The sequence below is a fragment of the Phocoena phocoena genome, chromosome 14 (genome assembly GCF_963924675.1).
Source record: "Phocoena phocoena chromosome 14, mPhoPho1.1, whole genome shotgun sequence".
Lineage (NCBI taxonomy): Eukaryota > Metazoa > Chordata > Mammalia > Artiodactyla > Phocoenidae > Phocoena > Phocoena phocoena.
Window position 1 is genome coordinate 58,997,795 of NC_089232.1, and position 12,776 is coordinate 59,010,570.

A 12,776-nucleotide genomic window follows, 5' to 3' on the forward strand; every position below is an offset into this window, starting at 1 on the left:
TTTGATTGTTGTTTCCTGGGTGTTTTATAGATCCTTTGTTTCTTGCTTTCTCTCTTGCTGTCTTCCTTTGTGATTTGATGATTTTCTGTAGTGGTATGCTTTGATTCCTTCCTCATTATCATTTATGTATCTACTATAGATTTTTGCTGTGTAATTTGTTTTGTTTTGTTTTGTATTTTTGCTTTTTACCATGAGACTGACATAAAACATCTTTTAGTTGTAACATTCTATTTTAAGCTGATAACGTCTTAACTTTGATCGCATACAAAACTCTACAGTTTTACTTCCCCCAGGCAAAGTCTCTGAGCTAGGACTGTGTTTCTGCAAGTGTATATGTAAATATACATTTTACTTATCAAATTATGTATTAAATACATGAAAATATCTCTTCTCAACTAGAGTTTTTTAAACCCTATGCAAGACCTAACCAGATCAGAATGTAGCATTGGACCCTACACACCCTATGTATGATTTGAAACTTCTCCATGTGTTTCTGATGCACATCCTGGTTAAGAAATCTGTGTCAGAGAAGCTCACTAAATATTAATCCTGAGGGGGATATGCTTGTAAATCTTTTGTGAAGCAGTTTATCCATGCTTGTCCTAAACTGGCCCTTTTAAAGTATGCGTTTTCCTTTTTTTCTTTAAAATAGGCTCTTTCCATAACTTGACAAACAAAGGATTATTATACTTGTCTGATTTTTATAATGTCTGCATTACTTTTTTCTCTTGCAGGTGAAAATGAGTTCTTCAGTAAGAAGAAAAGGCAAGCCAGGGAAAGGAGGTGGAAAGGGGTCTTCCAGAGGAGGAAGAGGAGGCAGAAGTCATGCTAGTAAATCTCATGGGGGTGGCAGCGGTGGCGGTGGCATTGGTGGCAATAGAAAGGCCTCAAGTAGAATTTGGGATGATGGCGATGACTTTTGTATCTTCAGTGAATCAAGGCGTTCATCCAGGTCATTATACTCTTTGAATATTCAAATGTGAAAACAGTATCAATTCCTGATCTAACAGATGACTAAGACAAAGGGGGAAAATGTCAAGTAATTCTGGCCAAGTTATCTTCCTCTTGTTTTAAAGCCCCTTCTTTGTAACCTTTTCTAAAGGCATGATGGCAAATAACACCTTTTGTTAGGCCGGGGATGGGGGTGGTGCTTTGAAATCTGAAGTTAACTTTAACTTCCACATGACACTGTGAATTGAGTATAATATTGTTATTGTAATCAGTATTACTAGGAAAGTAAATATTGGAAATGGTGAAGGTGATGAAAATTATTTTAAGTATTTCTTAGGCATTGTAGTTTGAAGGTCTCCAAATGAGATCTGGCTATACTTCATCTGTCTAGTTGATGAATTATCTATTTTCCAACCAGATCAACCAAATAGGCAGTTAGATTCGAGAGACTATACTGTATAGGATGTTATAGGCCATTATAAGGATTTTGTTTGTTTTTGTTAAAAGTCATGTTCATTGAAGTGTAATTTACGTTCAGTAAAACTCAACCTAAAATTTGACAAATGCAATCATCGCCATAAACAGCTCTTCAAAACTCCCACATGCCCTTTGCAACACACTCCTCCCTGATCCTTAGGAATCCATTGATCTGTTTTCTGTCAAAGGGGTCAGATATAATCATTAAAATTATTTATTATAGAAAAAATCGTAAGCACATAAAACCAAGTTTTTAAAAGGATACTTTGGAATATATAATCTTTGGAATAGTTTAAAGAATGGGATTTTAAAATAACCTTTGAAAATTAAAGCACAGTTGAGAAAGTTGTCTTAGGATAGTTGTAGAATAGCTAGTCTAGTTATTGTGTCAAGCTTCAGGCTGGGGCCGGTCAGTAGAAAAACTATTTTAAATAATGGAATTGAATTCTACAGACATTCTCAATGGGGCAGACGTACGTTCTCACAGGTATTTGGCACCTCAAAAGTTCACCCCTGCTACCACCAGGAAAGGTCAAGGAAAGCAAAAACATCTGTTCTGTATATATCAGTCATCACATGTTCAAATACACCTTATCTACCTGAAGTGCTTCTTTCAAGCGCCACAATTCTGTCTTTCAAGCACCAGCTGTGAGGTTTGTCAGCATCTTGAACTGGACTGAGCCAAGTCACGTGCCATGGCCAAAAAGGCCATTATAAGGACTTTGGCTTTGCTTTGAGTAAAATGGGAAGCCATTGAAGGGTTTGAGGCAAGTGTGTGACATCAATCACTCTAGCCAGAGTTACTGCTATTCAGTATATCCCTTCATGTGAATTAGAAAATGGTGCCCCTTTCTTTGGGCAGTTATAGCTCCAGGATGGATGTCTTGGCAAGCAGAGCATAGAGACTAGATTTTAGCTTTTGCTGTCCCCTCCTTCCCTACTTTAGGACACTTTGCATAGTGTGTAGTCTGTGCACCCATATTCAGTGGCCCTGCCTCAGTGTGCTCTGTGGAGAAGAGACTACAGGGGGACATGGGTTGGAAGCAGGAAGACCAGTTAGAAGGTACACTCCAAGTGGCAATTTCATAGGCAATTTAATATATAAGTCTGGAGTTCAAGAATAAGATCTAGGCTAGAGAAGTAAATGTATGAGTCCTCTAGGAATAAATGTGCTTTAAGGCTATGGGACTGGATGAGATAGGATATAGAGAAGAGGTCTGAACTTTGAGCCCTGGGGCACTCTAGGCTTTAGAACTGAGAGAGATTAGGAAAATGTGACAAAGTAGATTGAGGAGTTGCCAGTGAAGTAGGAGGAAAACTAAGCTTATTTCTGGAAGTCAAGGAATGAAGGTGTTTTCAAGGGAAGTATCCAATCAGCTTGGATAGGATACTTAAAGGGAATACGCACGTTGTATAAAAAATGCTTCTAATAGGTCAAGAAAAATGTGTTCCGGGAGTTCCCTGGTGGTCCAGTGATTAGGACTTTCACTGCTGTGGCCCCAGGTTCAATCCCTGGTCGGGAACTAAGATGCCACAAGCTGCGTGACACAGCCAATATAAAGAAAAAAGAAAAATGTGTTCTGACAATTATCCCCTGGATTTGGCAATGTGGATAGCATGGGTAACCTTGATGAGAGCTGTTTGGTTTAGTATACTTAGTGTGGAGAAAACCCTATTGGAGTGTGTTTCAGAGAGAAGAGGAAAGAAAGTGGTGACAAAGACAATGATTTAGATAACCCTTTGAGGGAGTTTTTCTCTAAAGGGCAGGGGAGGGAGGAGAGATAGGATAATAGCTTGAGAGGGATATGCAGTCAAAGGGAAGATTTTTTTTTTAAGATGGTAGATGTTATATAGCATGTCTGTAAGCTGATGGAAATGATCCAAAGGAGAATGAAGAACTGATGATCTGATGATGCAGAAGGGGGGATAAGTGCTGGAATGATTTCCTTGAGGAGGTTAAGGAGATTGTGTATACAGTATACAGAGGGACTGACTTTAGGATCGAGGATGGTTCATCCTTAGGAACTGGAAGGAAGGCAAAGTATAGGGGTTTACAAATAAGAGGTAGATGAGATAGGGGCATATGGAAGTTCTCCCCCTACCCACCCAGCCACCCCCCTTTTTTTTTCTTTTTCTTTTTCTAATCATGAGTAAACAATCAGACAAGTCCAAATAGTGAGAATTCTACAAGACAGCTAGCCTAAGTGCTTCAAAAAAGTCACTGCCAGGAAATAGGTGGGGGAACTATTCTAAATTAAAGGAGTTTGAAAAACAGCTAACTAAATGTCATTTTAAACTAGATACTCATTAAGAAAATCTGTAGAAGACATGATTGAGGCAGTTAGGAACTTTGAATATGGATTATATATTAGATGATATCAATATAAGATATCTTGTGAGTGATAAGAGTATTGTGGTTATATAAAAGTATGTCTCTGTTCTTAGGAAATAACATGCTGAAGTATTTAAGAGTGGATGTGATGCCTGCAACTTACATTCAGATGGTTCAGCAGAGCTGCATGTACATATATGAGGGAGCATATATATATATATGCATCTGTGTGTGTGTAGAGAGAGAAATAAGAGAAGGGCATAAATGTGTGTGTGCATTTAAGTATGGCAATTGTTAACAATTGGTGAATCTTGGTAAATGGTGTTAATTTCTGTAGATTAAAAATTTTTTGAAACCAAAAGGGGTAATGATGAATTTGGGCTAACGTTTCTTTTCAGAGGTTGCAACTAAGTGGTTAAAAACCAGTCTATTCTATTTTCTCCTTTGGTACCCAGTTTTGCGAGTGTAAGTGTGTGGTTCTTTTCAAAGTCTCAATAATATGTTGGATTTTCAATGCAGAGAAAGTTTCTGCCATTTCCCTAGATTTGTGAAAATTTATAATGAAACATGCCAAGTGAAAAAAAGAAATTTAGTGAGTAAAGTTAAACTTTAGAGCTGATTATTGTTTTAAATATTAAAAAGTATCCTTAAAAAAAATCTAAATTCCCAAAATGAAAGATTGGTGAAATAAATTCTAGTACCTCTGTATGTATGTGTAACCATTTAAAAGTTAAGTTGTAGGAAAATATTTAATTTGGGGGAAATGACAGTTTTATTTTGATAAGGAAATAAAGCAAATTATAAAAGATTATATGTGCTGTACAATTTTATAAAAAATGTATGTGAAAAAGAATGATGTGATTTAAGATGACTTCTGTTTTCTTCTTGGTTCTCTACTTTTCTACAGTGAACATGTATTATGATTTTTGTAATCAGGAAATAATAATTTAGGTAAATATTTCAAAAATAGGGCTAGGGCTTCCCTGGTGGCGCAGTGGTTGAGAGTCCGCCTGCCGATGCAGGGGACATGGGTTCATGCCCCAGTCCGGGAGGATCCCACATGCCACGGAGCGGCTGGGCCCGTGAGCCATAGCTACTGAGCCTGCGCGTCCGGAGCCTGTGCTCCTCAACGGGAGAGGCCACAGCAGTGAGAGGCCCGCGTACCGCAAAAAAAAAAAAAAAAAATAGTGCCTAATATTCACAAGATAGGACTCTCAGTTGTTTTCAGATCAAGTACCTCAAATAGAATGAAATATGTACTCTTTGTATGTAGCACATTTCTTTTGAACATCCACTAGTGCAGAAGGAGTCACCATAACATTACTTTCTCCAGAGGACTCTTGAGTTAGTGAAGCCAGATTTAATGATGAAGCATCGAATCAGGTTTTTCTCCAGCAGTTTCAATATAATGAAATCTGGTAAATACTGTAGAAAATAGAGAATCTCTTCACATTCATTGTCATCTTTTGTAGGGTATTTGACAGTCCAGTCATGTTATATATATTTGGGGACCCTGAGGAGAGTGTAAAAGTTCTGCTCACGGATAAATGTGTAATTTTGTTCTTGTGTCCTTTGCAGACCTAGTAACAGTAGCGTGAGAAAAGGGGACGCACACCCCAAATGGAAGCCTGAAGCCAAAGCGCCCCTTCAGACTCTACATATGACTTCTGAGAATCAAGAGAAAGTGAAAGCTCTTCTCCGAGACCTGCAAGAACAGGATGCAGATGCTGGATCTGAGTAAATTATTTTATTTCAGTCAATTACTATATTGAGGAAGATGCATTGGCAGTGTGAGGGTCCTGTGTGTCTTTGGAATACTGTATCAGTACTGATCCTGTAGTGGCTGTATAACTAGTTGAAAGTGAGCCAAGAGAAATACAAGAATAATTATTCAGCAACAGTTTCAGAGTGAGTTTGTTTTGCAATATCTGTGAGCAATGGTACAGATCGCCTTTTCGTCTTTACTTTTTCTAGGACAGTGCTAATATGGATTCAGTAGTTGCTTTATTGATAGCCTTTCAAATAAAACCTTGTAGTGAACAAGTAGAAGCATTGTTCTAGGAGCAAATATTGAGTTGATCAGATGAAGTCTTATGATTACACTTCTCATGACCATCTGCCGAAGAGAAAGATTGTTTTAGACTTTTGGCTGTTTTGCTTTGTGACTTCAGTTGGAGAGGTTAATCCTTCCATTTGCCAGAATTAATGAACGGTCAGTCATGAACGGCTCAATTTCCATCCTATCTACAAATTGCATATCTGTCTGAAATTTAGGAAAGGTGGTTATGCAGCAAAGCAAAAAAAAATAGCGATGGTTTTTATAAACGAGAAGAGAGAGAGGATAGCCAAGGCTTCTGTAGTTAAGAACACAGACTCTGGGTCAGACTACCTTGGTTAAAATCTCTAGTTGCTCTTTACTTTATAACCGTTGGCAGTTACTAATCTTCTCTTAAATTTTAGTTGATCATCTGAAAAACAAAATAGAGATTCCAATCTGGCTGGGTTATTGGGAAGATTTTCAAAGAGATAGTACATATAAAACATTTAACATAGTACCTGGCAGGTAATAAATTCTGTTACTTGCCGAGATATAAATTAATAGGTCAATAAAAAATTAAATCAGTGACTGAATAGTGGTCAGGATTCTCTGTCCTTTGGTTCCTTGAATTAAATTCTTAGACTCTTAGTAAATTTTTCTTTGAGGTAAGTAGAAGTTAATATATGAAAATGTTACTTTTGCCAGAAGAGGTGTTTCTGGGGAGGAAGAAGACGATGAGTCTGATTATGATGATGAGCAGTACTGGTCAGCTGGACGAGAAGCTTCCCTTGTTCCCGACTCAGATCCTTTGGAATGTGCTGGTTCAGGCCTGGTGGAGCCTCATCCGGAATTTACAGTCTCAGCGTTTGCAGTGCAAAAACTTTCCAGGTTTGCTTTCATCATTTATGGGAAAATTGAAGGAAACTGAAAGTGTATTATAAACGCACCTACCACTCCTCAAATACTTTCGTGTTGTGTGCGTTCCAGTGGTACCTGATACGCCCAGTATCCTCTCTTTTAGGATAGGGAGATGAAGGAGGAGTTAGTATTATCAGGTACACTTTTTCAAGATACAAACCCTGCCTATGTATAGTTATGCCTTCCCATATATGTATTGAAATGAATTTCTCTTTTGAGGTTTGATATTACTCAGTCGTTTTTGTCATGCTTCTCACTTGGCAGGTATGGTTTCAACACCGAGCACTGTCAGGTAGCCCTGAGAATTTGCAATGGAGACTTGGGGGCATCACTGGAACATCTGCTCACCCAGTGTTTTTCAGAGACATTTGGAGAGAGGATGAAGATCTCTGAGGCCGTTGCGCGTATAAGCTTGGATGAGTGTGTGGAGCAGCGACAGGAAGAGGCCTTTGCTCTCAAGTCAATCTGTGGAGAAAAATTTATAGAAAGAATTCAGAACAGAGTCTGGACCATTGGATTAGAACTGGGGTATTTGACAAGTAAATTCTGCAAATCCAAGCAAAAGGAAAGTACCAAAAATATACAGGAGACGTCACTTGAAATCTGTAAATTTTACCTCAAAGGAAGTTGCAAATTTGGATCAAAGTGCAAATTCAAGCATGAAGTGTCCCCAAATCAAATTGTTGGAAGAGCAGAAAGAAGTGTAGATGATTCCCATCTAAATGCTGACGAAGATGCATCTTTTTTATATGAACTTGAAATTCGATTTTCTAAAGACCACAAATACCCCTACCAAGCTCCCCTTGTGGCATTTTATTCCACCAATGAGAATCTACCTCTGGCTTGTCGTTTACATATTTCTGAGTTCCTTTATGGCAAGGCCTTGACATTTGCAGAAACTTCAGAACCTGTTGTATATTCTTTGATAACCCTTTTAGAGGAAGAATCAGAAATAACCAAGTTACTAACATATACCCATCACAAGTACAGTGTCCCTCCTGTGAACTTTCTGCCAGTATCCTCTGGGACCAGAATAAATAATCCTGTCTGTCGTAAACCAGTGATTCCAAGTAATTCGTTTCTTTCAAATCAAATTCCAGAAGGTATGTAAGTCATTGATGAGGTGTTGTGGAGGCGGGATTTGGAATGATGGATTATAGCAATCAGAGGCTCTGAGGGCTGATGTAGGATCTCCCCTGAGCTATGACCTGACTTTACTTGTAAGGCCTAATTCTGTCACTGTGTTCTGGCTCCCTGAATTGAAAGTTTGTAGTGATGTATAAGTTTATTCTAGCAGTCGAGGGCTGGAAGAACCTTAAAGCATCCTTCCAGAAAAGTCTGTTTCGTGTAATCCATTTGGTTTCCTGTGATTACTTCTGTTATTGTATATAGGATTACTTTAAAATGAGTTTTTAGAGATACTTCTCTTTCTATACCACCATCCATACCCTCCTGCTTTTAGTATGCTAGACCCCCAAAAGTCATTAGGGGATGTCTCTCTTTATGGGTCCCTAAATCCTCAAATAGAGAAATGTTTGTACGAGCCTCTGGCTTCCTCCAGATCTGAGTGTGCCATACAGAGTCTTACATCACAAGTAACCCCCCTTTCAAAGTTTACCATAGGATCGCTCTTATTTTTTGCCACCTTTCTTTCAGAGCAGCAAGTTTTATTATTTCCCAGGAGTTCCTAGGTAAATGTCAACAGGTAGAGAACAGTGAAACTGCACCGAGATGCGGATGCCGGACAGCTGGCTAGGTTCCCTCACTGGCCTCTTGACTCGCTCCCAACCTGCAGCGAGTTCTAGCACTCAGATGTATTCCTCAAGAAATGACAAACTGTGTGTCGTGAACTTGTTTTTTAAGATAACAGCTTTATTAAGATATAATTTACACACCATAAAATTTACTCTTTTGAAGTGTACAGTTCAGTGGTTTTTAGTATATTAACAGAGTTGTGCAACCATGACCACTGTCTAACTCTGGAACTTTTTCATCACCCCAGAAAGAAACTCTGTACCTGTTAGCAAGTCACTCCTCATTTCTCCCTTCCCCCAACCCCTAACAACCATGAGTCTATATTCTGTCTCTATGGATTTGCCTATTCTGGACATTTCATGGAAATGGAATCATATAGTAAATATGTGGCTTTTTGTGATTGGCTTCTTTCACTTAGCATAATGTTTTCAAGGTTCATCCATGTTGTAGCATGTATCAGTACTTCATTCCTTTTTATTACTGAATACTATTCCATTATATGGACATACCACATTTCATTTATTGATTCATCATATGATAGACATTTGGGTTATTTTGTGTCATGGAATTGTAGGTACACTTGCAAATATTTGAAACTTTCAGTTAATTTCTGAATGTACAGAGTCTACTGGATTAACAAGGCAGGGCATGATTTTCTTTTTTGTTTTGTTTTGTTTTTTGCGGTACGCGGGCCTCTCACTGTTGTGGCCTCTCCCGTTGCGGAGCACAGGCTCCGGACGCGCAAGCTCAGCGGCCATGGCTCACGGGCCCAGCCGCCCTGCGGCATGTGGGATCTTCCCGGACCAGGGCACGAACCTGTGTCCCCTGCATTGGCAGGCGGACTCACAACCACTGCGCCACCAGGGAAGCCCTTTTCTTTGTTTTTAATTTGATTTAACCAGAGCCACTTACACTTGATTAAAGTTTATTTGGAGATGCGTTTTAAGTTCTTCAGCAGTAGAAGTAGTAGTGTGGAAATGAATGAACTTGTTTTATTCAAGCTTTAACTTTTTCTCCATTTTATGATTTTTTTGTTGTTGTTACTTTGTTAGATAGTGACTTTTCCCTGCTAAAGAAAGGGCTCCATATCAAAAATGTTTCCTTTTATCCCCTTCAAGTTGAAAAGGAATCAGAGCCTGAGGAGGAGACAGATGAGGATGAAGGTCCTGCACCAGTTATGGTGGAGAATGAAAGCTATGTCAACCTTAAGAAAAAGATTTCCAAAAGATATGACTGGCAGGCAAAATCAGTACATGCTGAGAATGTCAAAATCTGCAAGCAGTTCCGAATAAAACAGGTAGGGTATTCTGAGAGAATGGCTAGCATTGCCTCCCTAATGTATGGATGAAGGGATTGGGAATTAGGGAGCTTTGGCTACTCTCCATGGTATACTTTCAGCTCTCTTTTACTCTGATTGGGCAAAGTTTCTGCATGCCATAGCAAACTTGGATGCATGTTCTAGATAGTTTTGGAAAATCCAATGGCTGATGAAAATGAAACACATATATACCAGATATTCTGAGAATCATGTGGCTTTGTTACTATGATAGAAATCTGATAAGTGAAAGGAAAAGTAGTACTGTGATTTACATTAGAAACAACAGTATAGAAAAGGAGAAAGAGAAGGGACTCTTACCCCATTTCAAAGGCTCACAGGATAAATAATTTGCCCAAGGTCACATAGCTGGTAAGTGGCAACACAGGGTTTCAAGCTAATTCTCTCTGTTTTCAAAGTCCATGTTGTTTTACCCCATTCAGGGGTAAAAATAAGATGATTTTAAAAGAACTCATAAGTGATGTATTAGGACAGAGTTGGATGGAGGATAAAGACGCGTTGCTTAACCAGTTTGGGGATTAGATTAGATGCTATCTAAGGCCCTTCCGATTCTAAAGTTCTGTGATTCTGATTTTTGACAGAGTATATATAACACTAGTACATATATACCGCAACACCCATAGAATGTCAAATTGACTAGAAAATCACACCATAAATAATAAGACGGTGGAAATAAAAAATTACACATTCAGTTTGAACAGTGTGTTTAGAGATGATAAAATTACATGCAGAAAATGTGTATGTTAATATAAATGTTAGTATAAATTTCTTACATTAGTCAAAAATACATCCACAGTTTTAACCTACAGTACAATGTTTATAGCATTGGCCATTAGAAGTCAAACTGAGTTACATAGATGTGGTGATTGGCCAAAAAGAACCCTTTAAATGAGGGAGTATTCAGAAACAAAACAAAAAAGATGAGGGCATGTCAGAAGGACTCAGGAATCAACCTGGAAAAGCTCCCAATGGCCAAAATGAAATAATGAGAGCAACAAAATAAATCGGATTATATCGTAGGTATTGGATGTACAGTATTGGATTATAACCCAGGAATTTAAAAAAAAGAAATCTATAAATCCATACCAGTTTATTTTTATTTATTTATTCTCGACAGATAAAAATTGTATATATTTAAGATGTAAAAAAAGAAAAAGAACCATTTAGTGAGTTCCGTTACTGTTAGTGATTTTGGTAAAAATCTGATACTGTGTAGAACTATGCTGTCTTGTATGGTAGCCCCTAGCCACGTGTAGCTATTTAAAGTTAAATTTATTAAAATTAAATAAAATAAAAAATTCAGGTCCTCGACAGCACTGATCACAGTTCAAGTGCTCAACAATCACATGTAGCCAGAGGTTGCTATGTTGGACCGCGCAAACAGAACATTTCCATCAGCACGGAAAGTTCTGTTGAACAGTGCTAGTATAGAGACTTACAGAAAGAGCTGGATAGGTGCTAAGCAAGAGGGGTTATTTCTCTTGTAAGATCCTTCAGTTCATTCAGATGTAGGAAAGCCACTCAGATCCCACAGCTTATTCCGGCTGATTCTCGGAACAGCCTTCTGACTAAAGTCACCAGCATCCAACCGCCAACAAATCTGCACTTTCTGTCTCTAAACAAATTGGTGAAGAAAGAGCAGAAAGGGGAGGTCTGACTATGGGATTCCACATTCAGAGCTTTGTGAAAGGTGATTGAAAGTAACCAAACTGATGTCTTATCTTTTATTTTATTAGGCCTCCAGACAGTTCCAGTCAATTCTGCAAGAAAGACAATTACTCCCTGCTTGGGAAGAAAGAGAAAACATTCTTAAACTGTTGAGCAAGCACCAAGTGCTTGTTATAAGTGGTATGACTGGGTAAGAATGTGATTTATTTCTAATGCAGCTTTCATCTATAGATACGGTGTGTGCCCTGGTTACCACCACCAGTTCTACTTTAAAAAAAAAACAGTTGCTGGTGTTATTTGTGCTTTTTCCTGTTAAATATTGAATAATATTTCACAGAGGCAAATAATGTGGCAACTGTAGCCTATAGAGCCAAATTACAAAAAAAAACAAACAAAACTCAGAAATTTAGGATTTTTAAAAAAATTTTATTTATTTATTTTATATTTATTTTTGGCAGTGTTGGGTCTTCGTTTCTGTGCGAGGGTTTTCTCCAGCTGCAGCGAGCGGGGGCCACTCTTCATCGCGGTGCACGGGCCTCTCACTGTCGTGGCCTCTCCCGTTGCGGAGCACAGGCTCCAGACGCGCAGGCTGAGTAGTTTGTGACTCACGGGCCTAGCCGCTCTGCGGCATGTGGGATCTTCCCGGACCGGGGCATGAACCCATGTCCCCTGCATTGGCAGCCGGATTCTTAACCACTGCGCCACCAGGGAAGCCCAGAAATTTGGGAATTTATAGATATTGTATACCTCTGCCTTAAGACAATTTTAAGGCAAAAGGCCTAGCTGAAGGCTTTTAACAAGGCCCATTTTAAAATGTAAAGGACAGTTCCAGAACATTTAGCTTGAAACTTCAGAAATGAATTTTCTAAATTTATTCTGATTTCCTTAAAGCTTTTGTTTAAGAACAACTTAGGGTATATTATTTTTCCTGTTCCACACTCTCCATATGTTATCCAAACCTATTTGGCAGGGGCAAGTTGCAGGCTTAATTTAGTTCTGTATTCAAGGGTCTTCAATTTAATAATTACATTTGTGCCCAGACTCACAGATATAGTAGTAACTTTGTATCTTCCAGTTTCTTATCTTTTTAACCTCAGTCAGTACTTTGGTATAGCCAAAGCAATACCACACCAATGGGAAAAATATAAAGTATTTTAATAATCATAATATTCCTGTTTCTTTAGGATTCACATGTAGAGTTCACATTCCTGAAGGCATTTATAGACCTTAACCTAATGTTTATTCAATAGTCCCAGTTTTACAAATAACAGTGAACTATTATTTGATTGCCCTGTTAACCT

General features: G+C 38.5%; 1 protein-coding gene across 1 annotated transcript in view; it reads left to right on the forward strand.

Annotated features, from left to right (window-relative positions):
• The first annotated feature begins 740 nt into the window (after nucleotides 1-740).
• DHX57 (DExH-box helicase 57) overlaps nucleotides 741-12,776 on the forward strand; it is a 46,582-nt gene continuing 34,546 nt past the window's right edge. The window contains exons 1-6 of the mRNA XM_065890935.1: nucleotides 741-952; nucleotides 5,339-5,497; nucleotides 6,504-6,686; nucleotides 6,981-7,819; nucleotides 9,590-9,768; nucleotides 11,544-11,665. Coding sequence (XP_065747007.1) covers nucleotides 741-952; nucleotides 5,339-5,497; nucleotides 6,504-6,686; nucleotides 6,981-7,819; nucleotides 9,590-9,768; nucleotides 11,544-11,665 — 1,694 coding nt within the window. The remainder of the gene's footprint in view (nucleotides 953-5,338; nucleotides 5,498-6,503; nucleotides 6,687-6,980; nucleotides 7,820-9,589; nucleotides 9,769-11,543; nucleotides 11,666-12,776) is intronic.